Source organism: Temnothorax longispinosus, chromosome 4 (genome assembly GCF_030848805.1).
Source record: "Temnothorax longispinosus isolate EJ_2023e chromosome 4, Tlon_JGU_v1, whole genome shotgun sequence".
Lineage (NCBI taxonomy): Eukaryota > Metazoa > Arthropoda > Insecta > Hymenoptera > Formicidae > Temnothorax > Temnothorax longispinosus.
In genome coordinates, this window is record NC_092361.1 from 17,083,237 (window position 1) to 17,107,398 (window position 24,162).

Consider the following 24,162-nt stretch of genomic DNA (forward strand, 5'->3'; position numbering starts at 1 on the left):
CTTAGTATTATCTGTAGTATTAAAACTTCCTATACAGATAAGTCATATTTCCTGATTTATTAATTATTATATGACAAATTCCCTTTTTTGTATAGTAATAAATAAAATATTTAATAAAATTATTAACTAATGCGTATACTAAAGAGCAACATCTAACAATAAGTACCTATAATCAGAGAAAAAAATTCATAATGTATTAACTTGTAATAAGAATATAAAAATTTTATTTATGCGCGTTCTCTCATTACTGCATATCGCTGTTCTATGCAGTTGCCGTATATCCTATGCAGTTTTGTCATAAAGTCTACATATCATGAAATGACGTTACGCATAAGCGTTATTATGGAGAAGTGTTATTGCGCACAGATAGATGCTGCAATAACTCATATTTCAATAATAATGCAAATATGAGTGAGAGAGTTTAGTAAAAAATGAAGATGTTTTGAGACAGAATAATGCAAAATTTTCAAGTTATATTAAATAAAAATTAAAAAAAAAATCTAGATTAAAAAAAACTAGAGTATAAAAATATTTTATTAAAACAAATATAGAATTGCATAAGTATACAATTTATGTAACACATTTTATTTTTATTTTGCTTAATATCACTGCAATTAATTCTATAAGCACTGTATTAATACTATTGCATTATACACTTTTCTCTGCGCATATCAGCGAAGGTCTTCGTATAATATTGTTTTAATTGCTACAATCATTATCAATATCGAGTAAAAAGAGTTGACGTAGTATCGTGGAAGTTATTACGTCACTGTATATAATAGCTACTATGATTCACTTTTTCCCCGATGTTTATGTTCTACCGATAATCGTGAATAGAAATCGATATATTTAAAACGTAGTGTATTTGATGACATGTCAAGCACTGGGTAGTGACAGTAATAAAAAAAAAGTAACTTGCGTGAATGCTTCATAGGGGCAACTTACACCTGGTGTTCTATATTGATGAATCTCCGAAAGTACATCTCTCTTGCCTTCTACCTTATTGTGGAAATGTTATTTACCCCATCGCGTGACAAAAATTGCAGCTTATCTACGTTGACTCATTGAAAATAATATTCCGCGCCGTTGCAAAATCGGTATTACGATAATAATAAAGACAGATAGGAAGGAGGTTCGGTGAACGGATCCCGCATTGTCAGAAAGTGGTGTCGCGAGACTATATAGACATGATAGCGTATCTAGATGTATCCCGCTCTCTTGTAAAATTTGTCCATTGTCATTTGACGTGTGAATATGATTTAGCTATATAATAATTTTTCCACAAATTATGTAAATAGTATCAATTACTTTTCAAGATATTTGTGGTAGACACTTTTAATGTCACGTCAAGTAATTGACTGTGTTAATTGATCACTTTGTAAGTATAACAGATATATATTATATAAATTTACAAGTTTTATACGTTAAAAGATATAAAATTGTACTATATATACACATACTATTATATTTAGTTTAACACTACATAATAATTGTGTTTGGCACAATTTAATCATTTTCTAAACATAATTATTTTTTGCATTCCTTCCAATGCTTGTAAATCATCAATATCTCATAAACAACATAGATATAAATATAGAAACAAAATTCGAGAAAAATATAGTAATGTGAGTAACATAAAAGCAAACGCTTCAAAAACAAGTGGACATAATAATTTTCCATAGTCGTTAGAATATTTTCATGAGAATTTTTATATTATAGGAAGTACGCTTTCTGGTATTATGGCGTCGTCAGCCATATGCAATAATTTTAAATGCCATCTTTATGGATTTTATAAACGGGAACTTGACATACAAGGCATGGGTACCATTCGACAGGTCAACCATTATATTTTATTTCGTATATTCACTCACCAAATGATCGGTTATGTCGGTATGTCAATCTGTGCGGCTGTAAACGTTTCCTGTTGCCTGCGATAGCCTGATGATATCCGGATTGCTACAGTGGCTGCAGGAGATCCGCGATCCGCGGTCAACTCGAAATCCTGCAATACCGATTAACGAAAATCTTACATAATCGACATAGGTATTCTTCGTGATTGTGTAGGTACGTCACCACGCCACTCAAAATACTAAAATATATATATACATACTGGAATCTGGAATACGCACTGCAAGCTACAGCTAAGCGGAAAACGAGGGAAAGAGACTGCTTTTCAACGCTTCAGGGAGGCCACCTGTCTTTTTCTACTTTGTACGCATATGCCAGTGTGCGACAAGGATAGGTGGCCCCTCTGACGGCTGGACGGCTCTGACAGCACTTCCCTATCCTTCCCTCAGTTCCCGCGCGTTTCGACCGCTAGACCGCTAGTGCGAGTTCCAGTATGTATATTTCAGTGTTATGAGTTAGTTTTTAAAACAACTTCTGTCTTACTTCAAAAATTTGGAAATATTGTTTGAATAAACAAATCTTCTATTCAAATCTAAAATTTTCTATTTAATCGTAAATACGCGTACATGGTAAATCGCAGGTGTTTGCAAAGATAATAATCGTTCTCCAGTTCGCAGTAAGCATGCTAGTGGTGTGTGCTATAATTTATACAAATTGGCTTCTATTTCTTTCGTGATGATCAATGGAAGTCTCATTACACTGATATTATATACAGCTTGCATGTTTGTCACAGATCTTTCTCTATTGCTGGTTTAGAAATGAGACTCAAATTAAAAGTACATAATTCATCTACATACATATAGAATCTTATATTCACATATGAAAAAGTCAATTAAATTTCTGTACCTACAAAATTTTTTTTTTAATTATAAAAGTAAAAAATGGAGACAAAGAAAAGAGAGTATCATTACACAACACATAATATATGTTTCTAATGATATGCGGTGTTTTATTTACTTACAGAGCATTGGAGTAGCAAACAGCATATTATATAATATGGAGTGTCAGATGCTTGATAAGAAGATCAAAAGAGATCTCCTGTTAATCATGAGGCGCTCGATGGTCCCCATTGAATGTAATAGCGCGGTTATCACATTGAATCTTGACTCGTTTGTGTCAGTATAAGTCAATTATGAAAATATGTTTACTTCTTCTTATAGATGTTTTAATTAATATTAAATGCATTTTAAACTTTTTTCCAGTTACTTGAAGCATCAGCTTTATTCAGCTTACAATCTATTGAAACAGTCTCAGCAGGAACATAATTGATAAATTAAGATTGTTATCATATATCACGAAGCGACGTACAAGGTATGTCAAAAATTGATGTATTTAACATACCGTTAACTAGACAATATATGAAATGTTTGCGGAAGACAAATATTAGGACATATTTAAAATTTTTGGCGTACCTATAAAAAAAGATATTAATCATATGTTTATAATGAGAAATGAAATGATAGATTAAGACGATATTACAAGGAATTTATACCAACAGTAAATATATTCAAGTAGAATTGTTATAAACGTTTTCGATATTTCTATTATTCCATATTTCTACTTGGGCTACAAATATTTATAGCCTGCGTTAAAACTGTTGATTGATATTTTATTATAGTAAGTAATATTGCAGAGAAAATAAATATATTTAAAAAAATTTTTTTTTATAACTACCGTGCACAACTACATAACATCTTTAACTTTTCGTCTAAGAATTAAAGAGATTTTCTTACTACATTCGCTAAAGGAAGAGCAAGCGTAAAAGTCAATATTACAATACAGACAGTAGACAGTACGCCGCAACAAAAAGAATATTACTATCTAACTGAGCGTACTGACTATCAACATTAAAATTTCATTGCTATGAAGTATAGCATAACGATTCACTACGCGACAACCAAAGTATTCACTTTGCGAATAGACAGTAAAAATGTTTTGTAATGTACATACTATAACCGAACCATATTGAAGGTATGACGAATAATTGTGAAAATAGAGAATAAATAATATATCTTACTGAGGACAATTGAAAGAATTTATTCTATATATATCGGTCTGTCTCTTTTGTCGTCTTCATGAAAATGTTATTGTAGATGTAGATGTGGAGTACATTATGTAATTTTCTAATAAAGCATATATATATCTCTCTCTCGAAACAATCTTGCGTCTTGGTTTATGAAAATATTATTTCTCAAGAACGTCGTTGATAGTTCCGTATTATAATAATAACAGGGATATAGATACGCGAGGGACGGAGTAGAAATATCACAATTAGAAAATCATCGAGAGATGCAATAGACATTTATCCATTGTCATTTGAGGAGACGGAGAAACAAAGATTTCACCAAATAATGTTCGTGAGAATTACTTGATCAATTTAAATTAGTCTTGACAATATGATAGACAGTTGAAGCAGACACAAATAGTGCAAATTAATCGGAAAATTTTTGTAAGTGCACTGTATATATAAAAGAACCATAATATTACAAATTGAATAGTTAATTTTTAAATTAATGAATGCTTTATGTACACTTTACAATATGCTTTACATAGTAAAATTGACTAATTTAAAAATTGCATTTTTCATCGAAAAAAAATATTTTTACAATTTTTCAGTATATGATATCAAATATCTTTTTAAATTAAATCTTAAATTATAAAATATTTCTTTTTAAAGATTTTAAAAGATGCGGTATCTCTTCTTTAAATTATTAGAAGCATTCTTAACATTTTCTCTTTCCATTCTTGAAAGAGACGTATTTCGATCACGATAAACTATGATGTAATGTTAACAGCAAATTGTTTAGGCTAATTTACATTAAAGAAAAAACTCAAATGCGCATGCTGAAATTTACACTCATGATCTGCGCGCTCGCTGGATGCTGGCAGCCGCTGACGTGGACGTCGCTGTTTAAACATATAATTTATAAGGCTTACGCAATGTTTCTGATATTCTCATTATATATATTTCTGACTTCTCAATTTGTAAACATCATATTAAACGTCGGCAACTCCGATGAATTTACCGATGCCCTGTATATGATGTTGACGGTACTTGTAGCAGGCTACAAACAGATTTATATGTGGGTAGACCGTAAGAATGTGATGGTAATAATAAATGTTCTTACTGAGAAACCTTTTGCACCATATGAAACACATGAAGTAATGATTCAAGAGAAATTTGAGAAAATGATACAGTAAGTGTCATTATAAGATTGTGTAATTAAATCAATCACTCTTCGACAAAATTCTTTCTGAGTAGTAAAACACTTTGCCTTGTGTTTTTAAATATTTTATACTAATTATTTATACTAATTATTTAAATATTGTACACTAATTATTTATAGTAATTATAGTAATAGCTTGCAGAATTATTGTATCTATTTTATTAGTGATACAAATAATGTAAATTACATATATCATCTAATTAAAATTGTTCAAAACACATTGTTTTTTAACTTTTTGTAAAATAACCAATATTTTTACAATTATAAATGCAGATAGGAAACTAAAAAATGTAATAAATATAAATAGTAATGCAGATGTAAAAAAAGAAAACAAGTTAAAAAAATGGCTATAATAAATTTTATAATTTATACTTTGTAGGAACAATACGCGGAGATATTTAACCATTGTCATGATGTCAATCACATCGATAATATGGATGTCTGTCTCCACGGATCTTATGAAAAGAAATTTGACGTATAAGGCATGGATACCGTTTGACTACTCATCTCCCGCTATATATTTTATTGTATATACTCACCAATTATTAGCCATGTCAACCTCTGGTATAGTAAATGTTGCTTGCGAGAGTTTACTTTGTGGATTCTTACTGCACATCTGCTGCCAGTTTGAAATTCTGGGATATCGATTGACAAAACTCACGCATGATCAAAATAGTCTGCGCGACTGTGTTTATCACCACAACCGTATCTTTGAGTTAGTCTATTTAAGTAGTTTTGTACTTGAAATAAAATTAATTTTTCTACAACAGCTGGAAAGACAGCAATAGTTTTCGACTTATAAAAGATCAAAGATCCAAAGATTTTCTGCATAAAAATAAAATAAAGAAATGCAAATATAGTTAACAGATTCTTTTGAATTTCTCATTGAACTTTAAGTAGAATTTGATTGACAAGGAACTAAAAGAAAATTTTTGTAAAAATAACATATTTGATAAATACTTAAATTAAATATTTAAATACATTGATATATTTCGTACATTTCTGTAACTAAAAATAGTACTTAATAAAATTTTCATTAAATAAAGATAAATTTTAAAATAGAGAGAGAGAAAGAGAAAAATTTTGAAAAAAAAAGTGTTAGAAAAATCTAAAATATTTTGACTTACCTTGCGTTTATCTCTAAACATTTATTTCTAAATATTTTGTCCTAAATAAGCAATTAAAATTAAGTAACAAGAATTAACAGTGAATTTAAAAAATGCACATATAAACTGAGTATTTTTAATCTAATCGCAGATATGCATATACAGTGAATAATATGTTTGCGAAAATAATCGCTATACAGTTTGCTGTGAGCATGTTGGTAGTGTGCTCGAATTTATATCGAATAGCTATGGCCGCTGACTACGTAAGCTTTATTCCATTGATGATGTATACGAGTGCTATATTAGTGCAGATTTTCATCTACTGCTGGTTTGGCAACGAAGTCAAGCTAAAAGTACATCTTATTTAAATGGATCCTATTTATATATTAAATATTATTTAAAATAAAATTAATTGCGTTGCTAAATAGAAGAGTTAACAAGTAACCTTTTTTAAGTGTCACAGGCCGATTTTTTCATTTTTTGGATTTTGATTTAAGATGTCAAAACATGATTTTTCATGTAGACAATAATTAGTATTAAACGTGCACTTATGCACAGTGTTTCATTTTTAATGACAGAATAAAATACTTAAATCAAAATCCAAAAAACTGAAAAAAATTGAATACCTAGATTTTGAAGCGTGACACTTGAAAAAAGTTATCTGTAAGAGAAAATATATAGGTGAGATTATGAGATACTTCTCATTAATGTTGTATAAAAAATACTACAATTTTAGAGCCTTCAATTGGTAAATAGCATTTATGACATAGAATGGCCGGCGCTCAGCAATAATAACAAGAGAAATCTCTTATTAATTATGAAACGCGCCATGACTCCCATCGAATTTACTAGCGCGTATATAATCACAATGAATCTCGAGTCGTTCGTAGCTGTCAGTATCAAACAATTAAGATAAATATTATTACTAAATATTGCAATTATTTCAGATAACTTTTAATGTATCTATAATTTTTTACAGTTACTTAAGATGTCATATTCAGTTTTCAATTTGCTGCATCAAACGCATGAATAGTAACATAATTAATAAATAGAAATTGTTAAAATGTAGAAATAAATATTAATACCTTGTTAGTATCGACAAGATAATCCTCAGATTTATAAAATTTTTATCGAGAATTTTAATTGGTGCTTCTTGAAAAATTGTGATACATAAAAACACGTTTTAAGGATAAATAAAAAGTGTTAATTAAAGAATCTCATCAATACTCTTAAAAATTTGTGTTAATGCTAAAGATATAAATAAAATCATTATAAGCATTTCTGTGTATATGCATGTGTGTACGTGAGATATTTTATTTGTTCGGTGCTTTTGTATTACAAACATGCTTTGTATTAAAATTATCAACTTTGTATTTTAGACAGCCATATTGTATTATAACACATTATAGCAATTAAAGTAATATGTATATACACATACACAAGTCTATCAATAAATAAATTTTTATTTGCATTATACCATTGATTTATGTGTGTATGTGTATGTGAGTGTATGTAACAAATATGTATTCAAGATTAAAATTTTTTTCTTACCTTATTTACGTTTACGATATAAGATAGAATAAATGTAGGAATCAATATAGAAATAGCATGTCCCGATATACATGTCAGGCCACACGCGATAGGGCAACAAAAACTTAGTAAATGTAAAACTGAGTGTATAGGCTATTGGTATTAACATTTCATAGAGGTAAACTGCAGCTAATGATTCCTTAACTGACGTTCAGAGATGTATATCCGATAAAATTATGGATAATACAATAGAAAGAAATGTCTAATATTTTGGCATACACGTATACACGACGAAGAGTCTATATTAAAGTATTTTACAAATGGTTGACAATAACTTATAATTTATTAAGAGTTCAAAGAACTTGCTTCTCCTTATATCTGTTTTCCCTCTATCTTGCTGTCTCTCGACATAATAGTACATCATTCAATTCTCTAATAGGACATATATATCGAAATATTTCCGCATTTCAATTCATGAAGATGTTATTTCGCGAGGTATTATTTCGTGAGATATTATTTCGCAAGTTGTACGTATGGATATTACAATAATAACGAAAATAAATATGAAGGATATGTAACGAACAGTATCATTATCAGAAAGTCTCGAGATATTCTATAGACATTCCGAGTCTCTCTCCCCCTTTCAAAATCGGCTTATTCATTTTCATTTGAGATGCGACAAGTGTTGAAACAATGCTTGTAAAAATTATATAAACAGTTTAAATAAATTTAAAAGTGAAAGGTTGAATGTAAACGTAAGTAATTCATGGTGCAAAGAAATCAGAAGAGCTTCGTAAGTGCAAAATATAAATATTATATGCATATCAAAAGCTTGAAGTCCTAGAAAATAAAATCTTTCCAAGTGATTTCGATATTGGTGTTCTTTTATAATTTATTTGTAATGTAAATTATCTTTGTAAATATAAATTCTTTTCAACAGAATTTTTATAAAAATTTGATCAAATTTAATCAAATTGAAATTTAATAATATTTTTTTCAATATTTGACATCACTTAAGCAATATTATACAATTATAATTTATGCTACAGAAAGTATACACTTATAAAATAAATAAAATATACTTTAGGCTAAATGTACTTCAGCTAACGGCAAGCATATAGCTTTGTTAAATAAATTAAAAAATATAAATTTAACTTTTATGGTAATTTCTTTAACATTTTTAGTAAATTTATTTTATTTCTAGTATGTAATCCTTTTCTCTAAAAGAGAAATGTTTCTATAAAATAATAAAAAATAATGTAATAAATATTAATTGATGTAAACAAAATTATATAAAAAATTTATATTAAAGAGACTCAAATGCGGGTGCTGGAATTTACACTCCTAGTCTGCTCATTTACTGGATGTTGGCAACCGAATTCGTGGACATCGTTATTTAAACATATAATTTATAAAACATACGCAATGTTTCTTGTCTCGGCATTATATATATTTTCGTTCTCCCAATTTATGAACATCATGCTGAACGTCGAGAACTCTGACGAGTTCACCGATTCTTTATACATGATGTTGACCGTATTTGTCGCAGGCTATAAACAAGTTTATATGTGGATAGATCGCAAAAATATTATGATGATAATCAACCTTTTTTACGAAAAACCTTTTGCAGCAGGCGACACACGCGAACTTATGATTCAACAAAAATTTGAGAAAATAGTAAAGTGAGTATTATTAATTTCACGCAAAAATTTCTCACTGATTCTTTAATAATACGTTTTCTAAATAGCAAAATATTTCATATATGTCTTTTAAATACTTTAGAACGATACTAATTATATTGTACATACATTTTGCATGACAACTTACACAAATAAATCTGTAGCATATATATAACAGAATTTATTAATTTTTCCAAAAACTGCCATACTTTTCTTTAAAATAAAAGAAAAAACAGTGTTTCTATATTTATAAATAAAAAAGAGAAAATTTGATAGATTAATAATTAAGTGATAATAAAGTAAAACAAGACTTAAAAGAAAATTAGTTAAAATAATTTTCATAATCATTTTATAGGAATAGCACATTACGATACTTGATGGTCATTTTGTCGGCAATTATATCAATAATTGTGACGTCTGTATTTACGGCATTTATGAGTAAAAATTTGACGTATAAAGCATGGGTGCCGTTCAATTATTCGCATCCTGTTTTATACTTTCTTGTTTACTGTCACCAATTGATAGGCATGGCAACCTCCGGTATAGTAAACGCCGGTTGCGAGGGCATGATTTGCGGTCTTTTATTACACCTTTGCTGCCAGCTTGAAATTCTGGAATATCGATTGACAAAAATGGCAGATGACGAAAACATTCTGCGTGACTGTGTTTATCATCACAACCGTATCTTTGAGTTGGTTTCTTATGTAATTTTGTTACTTTTAATAATTTGAATTATATACAATACAAAATCCCATATTCGTAACAATCGTTCTTTTAATAATACAAAAATAATTAAAGCACATACTTAACAAATTCCACACAAAGTCTTAATTTTTATTTACAAACCCTCTTTGAAATCAATTTTGGATTAATTCTTCCTTATTTATTGAAAGTTTCAAGAAAGATAAAGAAACTTGATATATCTATTTTTATTATTTTATTATTAGATTCCTTAACAATCCAATTTGTATATAATTTTAAAAGTCGCTCGCGTAAAAAACTAAGCGTCTTTTATTTAATCGCAGATGTGCGTACACAGTAAATAACATGTTCGCGAAAATAATTGGTCTCCAGTTTGCGGTGAGCATGTTGGTGTTATGCTCGAATTTATATCGAATAGCAATGACAACGGATTATGTGATCTTTCTTTCATTGATGACGTATACAAGTGCCATATTGTCGCAAATCTTTATTTATTGTTGGTTTGGAAACGAACTCAAAGTAAAAGTATATATTTCTCTAAAATGGATTGACATATACATATAATATATATATACCATTAAATATAAATAATAAAAAAGATATATCATTAAAAGAAGTAGGACGAATATGACATTTTTTAATGTGCAATTCTTTGTATATCGTAGAGCCTTCAGTTGGCGAGTAATGTTTTTAATGTAAAGTGGTCAGGACTTAGCAATAGCAGCAAGAAAGGCCTTTTAATAATCATGAAGCGTGCAACTATTCCTATTGAATTTAGTAGCGCGCACATAATTACGATGAATCTCGAGTCATTTGTAGCTGTCAGTATCAGACAATTAAGACAGATATTATTACTAAGTATTGCAATTATTTCATATAACTTTTAATCTACAATTTTTTTACAGTTACTTAAGATGTCATACTCAGCTTTCAACTTATTGCATCAAACGCAAGAATAACGTGATAAACAGAAGTTGTTATTCATACTTAACGTGTTATAAAATCACGTATACAACCCATCATATTTAAATACAGGATTCATACCTCATTAGTATTGACTAGATAATTTTCACGAGACTGAGATACAATTCTTACGGAAATTTTCATGGACGTTAATTTCGGTATTTGAAAAGATATTAAACATTTTAAAGAAAGATATAAAAATTGCATAAATTAAAAAGCACAGTGTTAGTATCTCAAATTTCATATTAGTACTAAAAATAAAATTGTTAGTAGTCGGCATAAAATTGGTAGTAGTAAACATTTCTGTGATATCTCCTCTCCTCCATAATTCTCCATATTCCTAATGTAATATTAAATTACAAAGATTTACATTAAAACCATTCACTTTTTATTTAAATATTCTGGTTTATTATTTAGTACCTTGGATAAACATTCTGGATTAAATGTTACAGAAGCACTAAAAAATCGTGCATATAAAGGATTAATAAAGTTACATATAAACAAATATATTTATAAAAAAAAGTTTAGTTTGGGTTACTATTAATGTAGTGTGTGCTTGGACAAATCTAAAATTAATAATTAGGATTTTTTCTTACCTCTTATTTATTTGTCCTTGATTCAATCAAAACAAACAATGTGTCACGATCAGCGGCGCATTTTATTGTTTTTATGGATTTCATAATGAACTTCATCTTTTAAATGCTTTGTCAATTTGCATGAGTCTGTAAGCATGAATGCCCGCGCGCGCGCGTGCGTGCGTGTGATGTGTGTGTGTGTGTGTGTGTACGCATTACGCGCGTCCGTGCAATATAATAGAAGAACGCAATATGATATACATCATATTTTGTCATAAATATATAATAATAAAGAAACTATACTGATATATCGTGAAAGTAATTGAAGACTAATAATTTATTAAACACAATTCAAAAAACTTATTTCTTCGAATATATTTATTTTATTTTTGTACTGCTATCCCTCTCTTATGTAAAATAATGGGTTATTACACGATTTTCCAAGAAAATATGTATATGTCTCCTAAAGAGACACGTTGTATCTTTATTCATGAAAATATTATTTGGCACTTATCGATGCAGTATTACACTAATAATCAAAGTAAAGATGAAAATTTGCAGAAGGGATAATAGATAATATCCCTACTGAAAAGTCACGAGAATTATAAACATTCAGAATATCGATCCCTTGTAAAATTATCTATTTGTGTTTAAAACAAAAATTTACTTACCTATTTTTTCTTTTAAAAAATTGTATGTACGTTTAAAAAATTATAGCTTTGCAAATATTTAGAGATAAGTAGATTATTGGACCATGTGAATTGCAAGAAATAATAATTCGGCAAAAATTAGAATAAATAATACAGTAATGAACATATACTTATGTGCATATATATAATATTTGACTCATATTTTAAATGCATTTATCTCACAATTTATATGAATGCTTTACATTTACATCTATAAATTGAGAATGTTTCTAATTTTTATAAATAAGAACATTTTAAGTATAATAATCCAACAAACCAAAATCCAAAATATATCCCAAAAAATAAAATAACGAGTAAAGTTTGATAAATAAATAATATAATAATATAATAATATGATAATTGGATCATTTTATAGGAATAAAACGGTATTTAACTCTCGTGGGTATACAGAGATCATTGCAGTAATTTTGTCATCCACCTTCATGGATCTGACAAAAGGGAACTTCATATACAAAGCATGAATACCATTCGACTATTCAATTCCTGTTATATTTACTCTTATGTACACGAACCAGATGATAGGCATGTCAATCTCTGGTTTCACAACCGTCGCTTGCAAAAGTCTATTTGGTGGACTCTTACTGTACATGTATTGCAGTTTGAGATATTGGAATACCGATTGAAAAAAAATCAGTGAGACTCAAAAAATTCTGGGCGATTGTATTAATCATTACAATATCATATACAGTTAAGTTAGTTTTTTTAAATAATTTTTTAAAAACTAACAAAACTTCTTTTATTTTTTAATTTAAAATATGTACGCATAAAATGTTACTTTTTGCGTAATTATTATGGGATTAGATAGTGTAGTAAATAAGAATAACATCGTGTATAATTTAATACCGTGTATAATTTAATTTACTCGTCACAGATTTATGTTCTATTAATTTACGACAATTCTTGATTGATATTATTTCACTAAATAGATCCAACATGACGTACAAAAGATAAACGCAAACATTTTTTAAATATTACATTATTTCAGTAGTCTCTTGAGGTATTCTAGTTCATTTATAAATCTTAATTCTAAAATAAGTAAATTAATCAATAGTCTTCGTTCGTTTCCGTAAACTTTTTTCACATTAAAAGACAAACACACAGTCAAACACATCCACACATAAATACACACATTACGTTTAAACAATTACTGAGTCTCCAGTAATAAAAAAGTGAGCGTTAATTAGCCATAAAATATCGGCTCATTTTATCGTCTATATATCGTATTTTAATGATATGATCATTAAACAATATTATTATTAAATCATTAATTATTAATAATAAATATACGCATTCATATAATCCTCGTTCTTTTTTCTTTTGTAAAAGTTCAAAATTGTTGTTAATACTAGAACGACAATTATAGCTTGTTGAACAAAATTTTTTTGTTCGTATCTTTGTAAAAATTACGTTTTTATTTTTCCTTTGTGCAAAATGTGTTTAATAAGTAGTTCCTGATATTTTCACGTATATCAGGGTGATTTCGCCAGTTAACAAAATAGTACAAAATAAAATTTATATATTTGTAGTAGTTCATATTTCTTTGTACACATGTATAACTGATCACAATAGTAATCATACGGAAGATATTGATGGATCACGGTGAAATGGAAGCGTAATCATTATAATATCTGCAAACGTCATCGTTCCTCCAGATTCAATTTGTAGATTGCTTTACTGCTAAATTTATTGTTCATGGAAATGGTATTGGTCCTGACTTGCGTGTACTTTGGCCTTTTGTCTCGCGTGCTCCAATGGAGATAACTATACCATCCCGCCACCAAGGCGCCTAATCCGTTGCAAATGCACGAGTAGATGAGGAGGATCGTCAGGATACTTTCTACGTCGGGACAATTAAGGTCTATGTACCTGGTGAAATATAATATCACTTTACATATATTATACATCGGTGCATTATTAAACTTATCTACGCTATGTAATATAGATTCCCGATAAATGACAAATATAAATGAAATGTTTTTTATAAAAATTGCTCTCAGAAATGTAATATACATGTATACATTACAACTTTTGCGATTTTTTAGATGCTCTGAAAAATGTCACGGAATTTTGTCAATCTATACCCAATTTTTTGGCCATACCTGACTGCACCTTCGAGCGAATCAGGCGGCTCGCCGCGTGGTCTGCATACGCACGTGGCATTCAATACTCGTGCCGGAGTGCATTCCAGTCCCATGAGACGTGACAAGTGCATCGCGGAGAATATGCACGCACTCACACACGCAATGGTTGCCAGAATCGCCAAAAATACGCTAACTATCTGTTCGTGGAAAAAAACGTGATATAAGGCATTAAGAAACATTAAGAGAAAGTGCATATAATATTTTTATACATAATTTTGTCAATAATAATATTGAAAATAGAACAAAATAAAATAAGTCAAGATAAAATCCAAATTAAATTGATATTCTTTCGCAATTAAAAGTTTTTAAATTAATTATTAATCCGGGAATATGTACTATTGTAATACTATATAATAAATATTCATATTGTACTACTCTAACAATGCAAAAACTTATCATTAGAGGATGATGTGAGTAATAAGTGGCTCGGCCTTGAGAGATTTCTCTAAGAAATCTCTATAATGAGTCAGAATTCTTACGTACCTTCGTGGCGGAAAGACAAAATCCAGAAGTCAAAGTCGGATATTCTTTTCTAAAACAGCACAGAAGGCAAATTCCGAAGCTCCCGGACATCAAGAGCTAGAAATACCGAGATAAAAGATATTAAATGATTAAACACCAAGAAAATATTGTGAAGACGAAATGTTAATATACATGCCATACTTACGCGTTAAAAATTATATAATTTTATTTCTTATACAAATTACATATACAAATTATGTAAATATAAAATAGAAAAGTATTGTTAGCAAAATGATCTTATTGTTAAGAAGATAAAACATTACTTTTATTGCATACTTACCTTTAGTTAGTTAAGGCTTAAGCTTTCAAATGATGTTAACTTATATAAAAAATCCATAAAAGTGTCGAAAACCATTAAAACCGTTAAAACTGATGCAGTTGCCAATAAATAACCATCAGCCCCATGCAATAAAGTAATCACTTTAAAACTCAAACTATCACATGCGACTAGAGTATATCAAAAGTGATAATACCCATATCCCTATTGTTTAACAAGCATGATTATGTCATTTTATAATACATATGTAAGCCTAATTGCGGTCATACATTAGTACATCCATTCTAGCAGACTCAGCTTGTTAGATAAGCGAGGATTGTCATTCTGTATTAATCTTGCATCGTCACGGTAAAGAATGCAAATCTAATCGCCGATATGAAATTATTGCACTTACGGGCATGCCACTCCAATACGGATTGTCCATGACTGGCAGGTGCGGTGTCCAAAGCAGCAACCATAACGACAAGGAAATCACCGCGACGCCGAGGATAGCCTGAAATACCGCCAGGCAACGGGCTAATCGCCGATGGTAGATCAAAGGAGGTAAAAACTTCTCTGGGCCTAAAAATATAAACCTACTTTTTAACTCTCGTACTACCATATCGCTTTCGTAATACCGCGTGTACGATTAGTACATAATTATCGCTGACAATTTATTACAAATTTACTCAGAATTCGTGGCTGTGTCGATGATTTACATTCTAAATAATCTTCGCAATAATATACTTTACGCTCTGCATAAATTTATTTATTCTAAAAGTATGAAATAATATCTCACGGACAAAATAGAAAAGTTATAGGTCACTTTTAAAAGTAAAGATTAAGATAAATTTGAATACAAAGAAAATAAACCGTCATGTTGTCGTCTTTATCTTCTACCGCGATTCACATCCTTTCTTAGTCATCACTGTGGGATTATTCCCCGGAGCAAAAGTCGATAATTTCGCAATGCAATTCGCCACATTGCATCCGTTACGGACAATTTGCTGACGCAGATCTCTTAAGCTAGAGAGTCGAGACATGGTTGGTTGCTTATTAGGTAATTAGGTAATTCGACGTTGCGAAGACAGGCACGCGCCATATTCATCCTTCGCTGCGACACACATTTCCCCATAGTATAAACGGCCGATATCCCGCGGTATCGAGATACTTAAGTCTGCGAAAGAAAGGAGAGTTCCCGTACAGGGTGGCCTCGCCGCCGTCCCACCTTACAAGGCATCCTAACCGGTTAATGAATGATTGAACGCAGCGTCCTTGCCATATCGAATCGCCAGGAAACTCGCCTATACTATCGTCGTTTACGCAAGATCCGTGAGTGTTTCTCACCAGGATATCGGACAAAAACACGAGCAATCACTGACCATCACAGTATTTCACAATGATATGCAAATAACGGTCTCATGCTGAGTTTAGGTAAACATTATATATAAATATTTTAAATTAATCTCTTTTATTTATAAAAGACTATGCAATTATTATAAAATACTACTAAATAACATTCTCCACCAATTTGTCTGTATCCTTCGATTGGTCAATAACTTTTATTGACACCCTATACATCACTAAAATTAATTTTTTTAATTATTAAGAGGAGAATTTTATATATGCATATATATTCTTTTTATTTCATTAGACATATCAAATTGATTTAAGAGCTCATTCCATATACTTCAGTATATAATTTTAAAAAATTATAATTGTAAAATAAGTAACATATATTTTTTCAAAATATTTTGCGCTTAAGACGCTTAAGAATACCTAATAATAATAAAACTATTAGTAGTTATCTTATATACTAATTAACTATTAGATAAGACGTATCGAGTCTATAAATGTTCAATTTCTTCACCGCCACATAACTCAAATAAAATTACTCGGGACATTCTTTCTTATCAAATCATAGAGTACGTAATATAGAAAAAATCTAGAATCAGCTAATTCAAAATTAGAACCGACGTCAAAGAAATTATAAATGAGTTTAATTAAACACTATAAATTCTTTATCGTAATAAAAGCGGATTTTCGTGAATAATGAATCAGTATTTACAGATTAAGCAAGAGAAACACTTTAAACTGTACGATTAGCGCAGTATAGTGACACCAACGTAGAACATACTGTCAAACGACGGTATGAGGAAGAAGCGAGTATACTAGCTATGACCGCTATTGAAAAACCGCAAGAGTGAAGGGACGAATGCATCATGTTTGCTGAATACGCTGCGCTGAATACTCGTCTGAAGAAGTCTAGTACGCAAACTTGTACCTCGGTCAAACATAATCCGATTAATATCCTGGTCGAGGCGAAGCAGCGGTAATTAGGCAAAAATGAGAAAGAAAGAGAAGAAAAGAATAAGAGAGTTCTCAATAATTGACTCAACTATATCGGTGATTTCTAAAAAATTACATGATTAACTCTGTTCTACTCGCGTGATTTTTTTTATTTATTGTTGTTATTCTCTTTAATAGTTTATAATTAAATAAGAATAGATAATAGAATAGAGAATATAAATATCTAATATTATTCAAATTTCTTTGTGAAACTCTATTGTCGCGTATGTGCAAGCACACATACATACATACTTGAGACAATCACTCTCTATGAGACCAAGTCAGTATTTTTCAACTGTTTTGGTGTCGCGACATACTTTGAACCGAGGAAGGTGATGGCAAAGGGGACCAACGACGATGTGTAATAGATATAAAAATTTTATTTTTCTGCATTTAAGAAAGCAAATTTCAAGATAAGGATTCATAGGAGATAAAAATTGCTGGTATTTAGTATCTCTAGCAATATTGTGTGATTAACTGCCATGTTAATTTATTTATACTAACGTTCATCATTGTTAAAATACAATTTTTGTTGTAGCTCCAAATTCCCCAACTTTTCGTCTTCGTACTGATGTATATTGACCTATCCCAATGTCCACAGATACTGGTCGCGGATGCATTTTATTATGTCACGCGCGTGTAAAAGAGAAATTCCTTTGCAGCACCCACACAGAATTTCAATCTCACGATCGTCGCTGGTTGCCAATCCGTGAAGAATACGATACGTGCTTTCTATATCGGAAGTGAAAAACAATTTTCACTCGCGGAAATGCAATGCGCGCACCTGCCACGTGAGGATTACGTCTCTAACTGTACTGCAGGATACGCGCTGTAACTGGCGAACGAGGCAAGCTGCAACTGCGGAATGTAAATGTCCGCACACTATAAAAAAGACGGTCGTAATCCGATAAAAATAAAAGCCGTACGTAATCGCAGTTTTCACGCATAACGTAAATTTCAGACTTTCCTCCCGTAAAAAAAAAACTGCATAATCGGACCGTTTTCGACGTAACGGGCGACCATACCGCAGCCGTTAAGTAGCGGATATTGCTGCTCCTTTGAGAAGCGCGAGTCGCACGGGTGCGGGAATGCAGAACATGAATACGTGTTGTTTCGCATTGTGTATTGCCTCGCCATATGTACGCCGTATTTGTTGCACAATGCGAGGATATACCGCGCGCGCGATGCGGGCATAAAGGAAGAAAGGGCCGTACCACCGAGATAAAACGGCGACAACGACCGACGAGATGAATCGTGCACGCACTTATTACCGTTAATTCAACATCAATTCGTCGCCGATACATCGCCAATGTGAAAATGTTCAGTAGCTCAGATGAGATTCGTAATGGTTGGTGTATAATTCACCGGTTACAGTAGACAATAGGTGACAATAATCGCTGAATTTCTTGAAGTTAAAAGCATGGAACGTCCGTTATTAAAATTGTGAAAGAGTCGAGAAACAGCTAGAATTTGGTACAATCGACTCACATATATATATACTACTGCAATGCATTCACCGCGTAAATTCCCAACTACCGGTAATTTGTCTTCGTTCGCATCGGGTATCGGACACGTCGACTACGTAAATAGGCCGGTTTATGTGAATGTGAACGTAAACGCATACCTTATATACACGAGATAACAATGAGAGTTGGTCCTCGTTTATACGTCGCGCCGTCACGGCCGGCAAATTCGCCGTAAAATGTGCGGCCCACGTACACGCATATAACATACGCGTAGTGGGTGGTACGTTTTCATCATCCGTTGTCCCCGATGCATGGATAATTCTAACGATGTAACTTGCGTAAAAAGGAACGACCGCAGGTTAATTGAGTAATTGCACTGTAATTTTAATAACTGCGACGGCTGCTCGTAAGACGTATATAATTCCAAAGGTCAACGTATTTGGCAACTGTTTCCAATTTCTGTCACGTCACAGGCGAGAAATTTATTAATATAAGAATTTTATATATATAAATAATTTTTACATCACATATTTTAATTGATTAATATATACGTTTAAGCGTTGCATTGTCCGCTGGAATTATCGTAAGCTGTGTTACTTGAAATTTAATTTATTTTTAGAATAACAAGGAAAATAGCATGATCGTTCGACTACTCGGCGTCACGAATCTAGACGAAAACCAAATGCGGATTATGTGTGTAAGGGCGAAATTGGGCGTAAGAATAGCGGGTTGGGTTTGTAAGTCTGCCCGCCGGTCCCGAAATAGAATTAGGGCGACGTATATGCCAAGCATACGAGCCCTTGAATATAGAGCAGAACGGAATCACGGTACGTACGCACTTCATCAATTTAGACCCTTCGTCGTTCGCACGTGTCGCTTGTATATCCTCACAAAGGTAACGGAAACGATGCTTATTGTTCACGTAGCGCGCCATTTCTTTGCTTTAATTAGTATTTGAATATTATCGGTATATATACATATATGAGTTTGAATATTATTATAGAATATTATTGTAGAAATTAAAAGTTTATATCTACTTAAGATTTTTAGATATAACAAAGGTTTATAATTTTATCCAATACGTTTTACGGTAAGAAAGTTTAGCTTCTTATGATTCGCAGGAATAATTTTTATCCGTTAAAATGAAGAAGTTTTAAAATGTTGCGATTTTGCAAGTATAATGGAATTACGGTACGGTAATTAATTTGCGGTGTGTACAAAGCGAGACGGTTAAAAAGTACAATGAATTCTTTACATTCGCGCGCCGAGATGAGACCGCCGCGTATTTCGAACGCGAACCAAAAAGATCACGCAATATATTTCCGGCTCGGTACTTCCGCTATCTCTGCGGAGAACCATGTGCATTCACTTTAAAGTATGTTCTGTGGCCAGCGGAGCAAGAAACGTTTAAAACTCAGTGAAATATATACGCTAGGGTAACTGAAGAAAAAAAAGAGTAAATCTTCTTTCTAAAGGAATGAGACGATATACGAGTAGTTTTAGCAGAAAATGCAATAAAATCCAATATTTCGTGTTTCTTCAACTGTGTCGTTTCAAGAGAATTCTCTTTCTCTTTTTACTTTTTTCAAACAAAAAATTGTATAATGTGCTACAATAATTTCCCTAAAATAATTTTACACATCACATATGTACATATGTACATACATCACATATGTACATATATTGCGCGAGACACTGCCTTGTATTTTTTGATATTGGTGTGTTAAGCCTTTAAATAAAATAAGTTTTTATGTATAATTTTAATAAAAAATATCTAATAAATTATAATACTATTAATATGACAGTTGAATACAGTAATCGAAAACAGTAAACCAATTGATAAAAATAGAATTTTAAGTAATTTTTAAGGTAAAATTTTAATAGAGCCATTAAAATCTTTTAATTTTATAATGTTTTTAATGGAATATAATATTTTACACTTTTGCCATCTTTAAATATTCTTTATACATATTCCTCCATAGTTACAGGTGTAAGTGTTCCCTCAACTTCTGTATTCCTCCCCTTTAAAAGCTTCCATCCTTCTGCGCCTTACAATTTCATCACCTCTAACTCTTTCCATTAACTAGGTACCATTTGCTCCGTGCATTTTACTCTATCTAATTATCGCGGTGATAAAAAGCCGCTGCACTTTCCTGCAGTCCGCGGCGGCGCTAATTATAATCTTCCTGTCTGCCTTGGCATCAACCTCAATCCTGCCGGCCGACCTGCGGCGATGGGTATTAAGAGCGACAGTCGCGCGTTCGTTAGCGCAGAATTATACATATATAGCAGTGCTATAATGTGTCGCGCGGAGCAACGAGACGGTTATTGAAAGAAATCGAGAAAATCGAGTGACAACCGGGCTGGTCGCATTCCGCGGCCGAGAAGCGATTCGCGGCCTTGCGATTCGCGGCCGCGCGATCTCATCGCCCTTCGGAGAAATCGATCGCATCGCCGCCGATCGCAAAAAGCTGATAATCATATAATACACACATGATTTTATCGGACCGATCGAGAAGAGCGTAGAGAATTGCCACTCTCCTCGCTTTGCGGTACTTCGATCGCGCGTGCTCTTGGGTACAGATATTTCGAAACGCTCGCCTAGATTCTTAAATTCTTGTAACTTTTTCGCTATGGTAATATTCGCATATTCGTGATATAATAACGAACAGACAAATTATTGCGTTCTACTAATTAAAAGCCGGAAAATCGCTTGGCTAGGTGCATGACGTACAAATTACTCATAACTCGTAATACTTTTTAAAGATGTTTGAAGAAATAATTGACTATGTTTAAATGTACACAAGATAAGAAGTAAAAATATGAGTTTAAAAAATTAAAGGTATATTAATTTTTGTCGTATTGCGTTCTAATTGTGCACGCCACGATTAGAAAAATACAAAAAGAAGCTTATACAGAGTAAGAAGTTATTGTGTACTCACGATGGCCGGTCCGATTCATCACTATCATCCTGCTGTGCCTTAAAGAGTTTCTCGTGGGCGTATGTCGACCGGCTATTTGAGAAGCTGCCAGATTGACAGGAACCGTGGTTGATAGACAGTTGGCCATCGATGGTGCTCGACCGAGTTCCTTCTCTTTGTCGCCGCGGCTAATACGCCCGATGTTGCCGGTCGACACTGCACCTGTCGACAGTGAAACATTCAGCAAAAAAGTGCCCAGGTGCAAAGTATCTTTATTGCACCGTTCTCTATCTTGTCCCGACGTTCAATATTTCAGAGAAATATATCTCAATATATGTAGATATTTCGCAAGCAAATGAATCAGTTCTTACACATATGGCAATTATGTATGATGTCATAAAACTCGATTTCGCTTTCACATTTCAAATCCGCAATGACTTAATTATTATTTACGCGTGCGTATACCTACTACGTTTATTTATTCTTTATGAAACTACAAGATTACAGTAAAAAGTTCAGGGAAAATACAGTGCCCGTCGATGACACTTGCAAAATCTTTGTACATGGTTTTTAATTTTTATAAAAATTATTATATATGATATACTGTTATACACAAAAGATATAATGTTTTTTAAATTCTTTATTGTTAAAAGGACATATGTAAAAGTTAACCTAATTATTGCATATTCACAGTCCGCGCCAAAATACGCACAACTTTCTTAGTACGCACAATCTTGGCACGCACGAACATAGCTGTCGCGAAAAACAAGTACCATGGCACACACGAGAATTCAGGACGATAAGGTTTCGCGGACTGGTAACATCTGAAGTAGAACAAGCGGGTCAAGCTGGCACGAGAGATTAGCACACACATAGGCAAATAATGAAGATAATTTAATCCCATTACTGATTTCTATTTTGTAATTTCGTTAACTTTATTAATTCGAGATTAATTAAGTTTATAATAATCATCTAAGAGCAATTCAGAACTAATTTATATTATTATTCCTATTGTTTTAAGTTAAGTATGTTGATTAATAAATGTAAAATGTAAGCGGAAAGCGCTCGAAGCGAGTCAACTTGACAAATGTAGAAACGACATATCGATCATCGCACTCTCGCACGTATGTATACGCACACACGCAGGAAGCGCATCGTAAAAAGTGCATTCAACTTACCCGTGACTTTGGCAGGGTGAATCTTCGATACGTTGCCCACGCTAACGGCGTTACTGACTCTGTTGTTGTTGTTATTATTGCTACTATTAATGCTATTATTATTGTTGTTGCTCTGAGATACGACGGACGTGTCATTGCCATCACGAACCTGGTTCAAATTGCCCACACTCATGGTGGAGGTGACGCAAGGCGGCATCACCGGCACGTCCTGCGGGATCGAAAAAACGATCGTGTTAATTTTTGACAAATAATTCCTGCCACTCGAAGAAAAGGCCAAGTTGTGTTTCAAAAAGTCGAGAAAATACAGTCGAGAAGAACAGTAATGAAACGCGATAGTCAATATTAAAATTACTATGAGTGTGAGACAATTAGCGAGTTTGTACAATTCTCTTCTTTTCATCAGTGTTTAGAATTTAGAATTAGAACTATTATTCTAAATGTAAAGGTTTAAGTATATAGTTGGCCACAAATAGTTACAGGGATACCGTTCATTTCGGATTTGCGTCACAGTTAAATATTAAATATGGAAAAAATAAATTAAAAACTTTCATATTAAAAATTCTGCTTTTAGATACAGGAGAGAAGAGTCATTTTCTCCTTCTGACGGTATGAAGTACATTGTACGGAACAAATGTCTATTATCGATGTTAGAATGTAAATTTATGATGATTTGTGCACGGCGAGTATATCTAGATAATAAATATTGATTAAAACCAAGAATCTAATTACATACTAGTATGAAACGTTACGGTTATGCAGCTCCGGTATTTTTAATTTTTTTTGTTAGATGCTTTTACGTTTTTCTTAGATGCTGCTAACAGAATATTTGTATAGTGATATAAGGAGTACAGTAGACATTTTTCAGCTATTCTTCCTTAAATTCAAGTATAATTAACGGTAAATACAACGGTTGTAAACTATAATCTTTT

General features: G+C 31.8%; 3 protein-coding genes, 1 long non-coding RNA gene and 1 pseudogene across 17 annotated transcripts in view; 3 read left to right on the plus strand and 2 right to left on the minus strand.

Annotated features, from left to right (window-relative positions):
• Positions 1 to 257: 257 nt before the first annotated feature.
• LOC139812128 (uncharacterized) lies at positions 258 to 4,357 on the plus strand (annotated as a pseudogene).
• LOC139811312 (odorant receptor 46a-like) lies at positions 3,030 to 7,712 on the plus strand. 7 transcript variants are annotated; one of them, XM_071775518.1, is made up of 6 exons: positions 3,030 to 4,357; positions 4,525 to 5,105; positions 5,515 to 5,850; positions 6,393 to 6,594; positions 6,978 to 7,133; positions 7,221 to 7,712. In XM_071775518.1, exons 2-6 carry the CDS (start codon positions 4,744 to 4,746, stop codon positions 7,272 to 7,274), a joined length of 1,110 nt encoding a protein of 369 aa, XP_071631619.1. In that variant the 5' UTR covers positions 3,030 to 4,357; positions 4,525 to 4,743; the 3' UTR covers positions 7,275 to 7,712. The 7 variants fall into 7 exon arrangements, with proteins under 7 accessions (XP_071631619.1, XP_071631621.1, XP_071631620.1 ...); XM_071775520.1 differs by having other exon boundaries at positions 4,704 to 5,105; XM_071775519.1 differs by having other exon boundaries at positions 4,716 to 5,105.
• Positions 5,112 to 7,953, minus strand: LOC139811342 (uncharacterized). 3 transcript variants are annotated; one of them, XR_011731608.1, is made up of 3 exons: positions 7,793 to 7,953; positions 5,675 to 5,875; positions 5,112 to 5,590 (listed from the first exon to the last, which is right to left on the minus strand). It is a non-coding gene; the product is annotated as an uncharacterized lncRNA (long non-coding RNA). The 3 variants fall into 3 exon arrangements; XR_011731609.1 differs by lacking the exon at positions 7,793 to 7,953 and adding an exon at positions 6,263 to 6,341; XR_011731610.1 differs by lacking the exon at positions 7,793 to 7,953 and adding an exon at positions 6,263 to 6,341 and having other exon boundaries at positions 5,675 to 5,905.
• A 189-nt stretch (positions 7,954 to 8,142) lies between these two features.
• On the plus strand, positions 8,143 to 12,491 carry LOC139811308 (odorant receptor 46a-like). Of its 4 annotated transcripts, none has more exons than XM_071775508.1 (6): positions 8,143 to 8,266; positions 9,084 to 9,453; positions 9,806 to 10,141; positions 10,476 to 10,677; positions 10,818 to 10,973; positions 11,058 to 12,485. In XM_071775508.1, the coding sequence occupies exons 2-6, from the start codon at positions 9,092 to 9,094 to the stop codon at positions 11,109 to 11,111; spliced, it is 1,110 nt and encodes a 369-aa protein (XP_071631609.1). In that variant the 5' UTR covers positions 8,143 to 8,266; positions 9,084 to 9,091; the 3' UTR covers positions 11,112 to 12,485. The 4 variants fall into 4 exon arrangements, with proteins under 4 accessions (XP_071631609.1, XP_071631608.1, XP_071631607.1 ...); XM_071775507.1 differs by having other exon boundaries at positions 8,187 to 8,564; XM_071775506.1 differs by having other exon boundaries at positions 8,187 to 8,526; positions 11,058 to 12,483.
• Positions 12,492 to 13,230: 739 nt separating this feature from the next.
• The window catches only part of LOC139811310 (uncharacterized), a 54,151-nt gene continuing 43,219 nt past the window's right edge, over positions 13,231 to 24,162 (minus strand). For all 3 annotated transcript variants that reach the window (XM_071775514.1, XM_071775513.1, XM_071775512.1), the window contains exons 3-8: positions 23,234 to 23,441; positions 22,077 to 22,277; positions 15,735 to 15,901; positions 15,025 to 15,120; positions 14,500 to 14,678; positions 13,231 to 14,266 (exon numbers count right to left, since the gene is read on the minus strand). In XM_071775514.1, the coding sequence (XP_071631615.1) occupies positions 14,038 to 14,266; positions 14,500 to 14,678; positions 15,025 to 15,120; positions 15,735 to 15,901; positions 22,077 to 22,277; positions 23,234 to 23,441 (1,080 nt within the window). In that variant the 3' untranslated portion in view covers positions 13,231 to 14,037. The remainder of the gene's footprint in view (positions 14,267 to 14,499; positions 14,679 to 15,024; positions 15,121 to 15,734; positions 15,902 to 22,076; positions 22,278 to 23,233; positions 23,442 to 24,162) is intronic.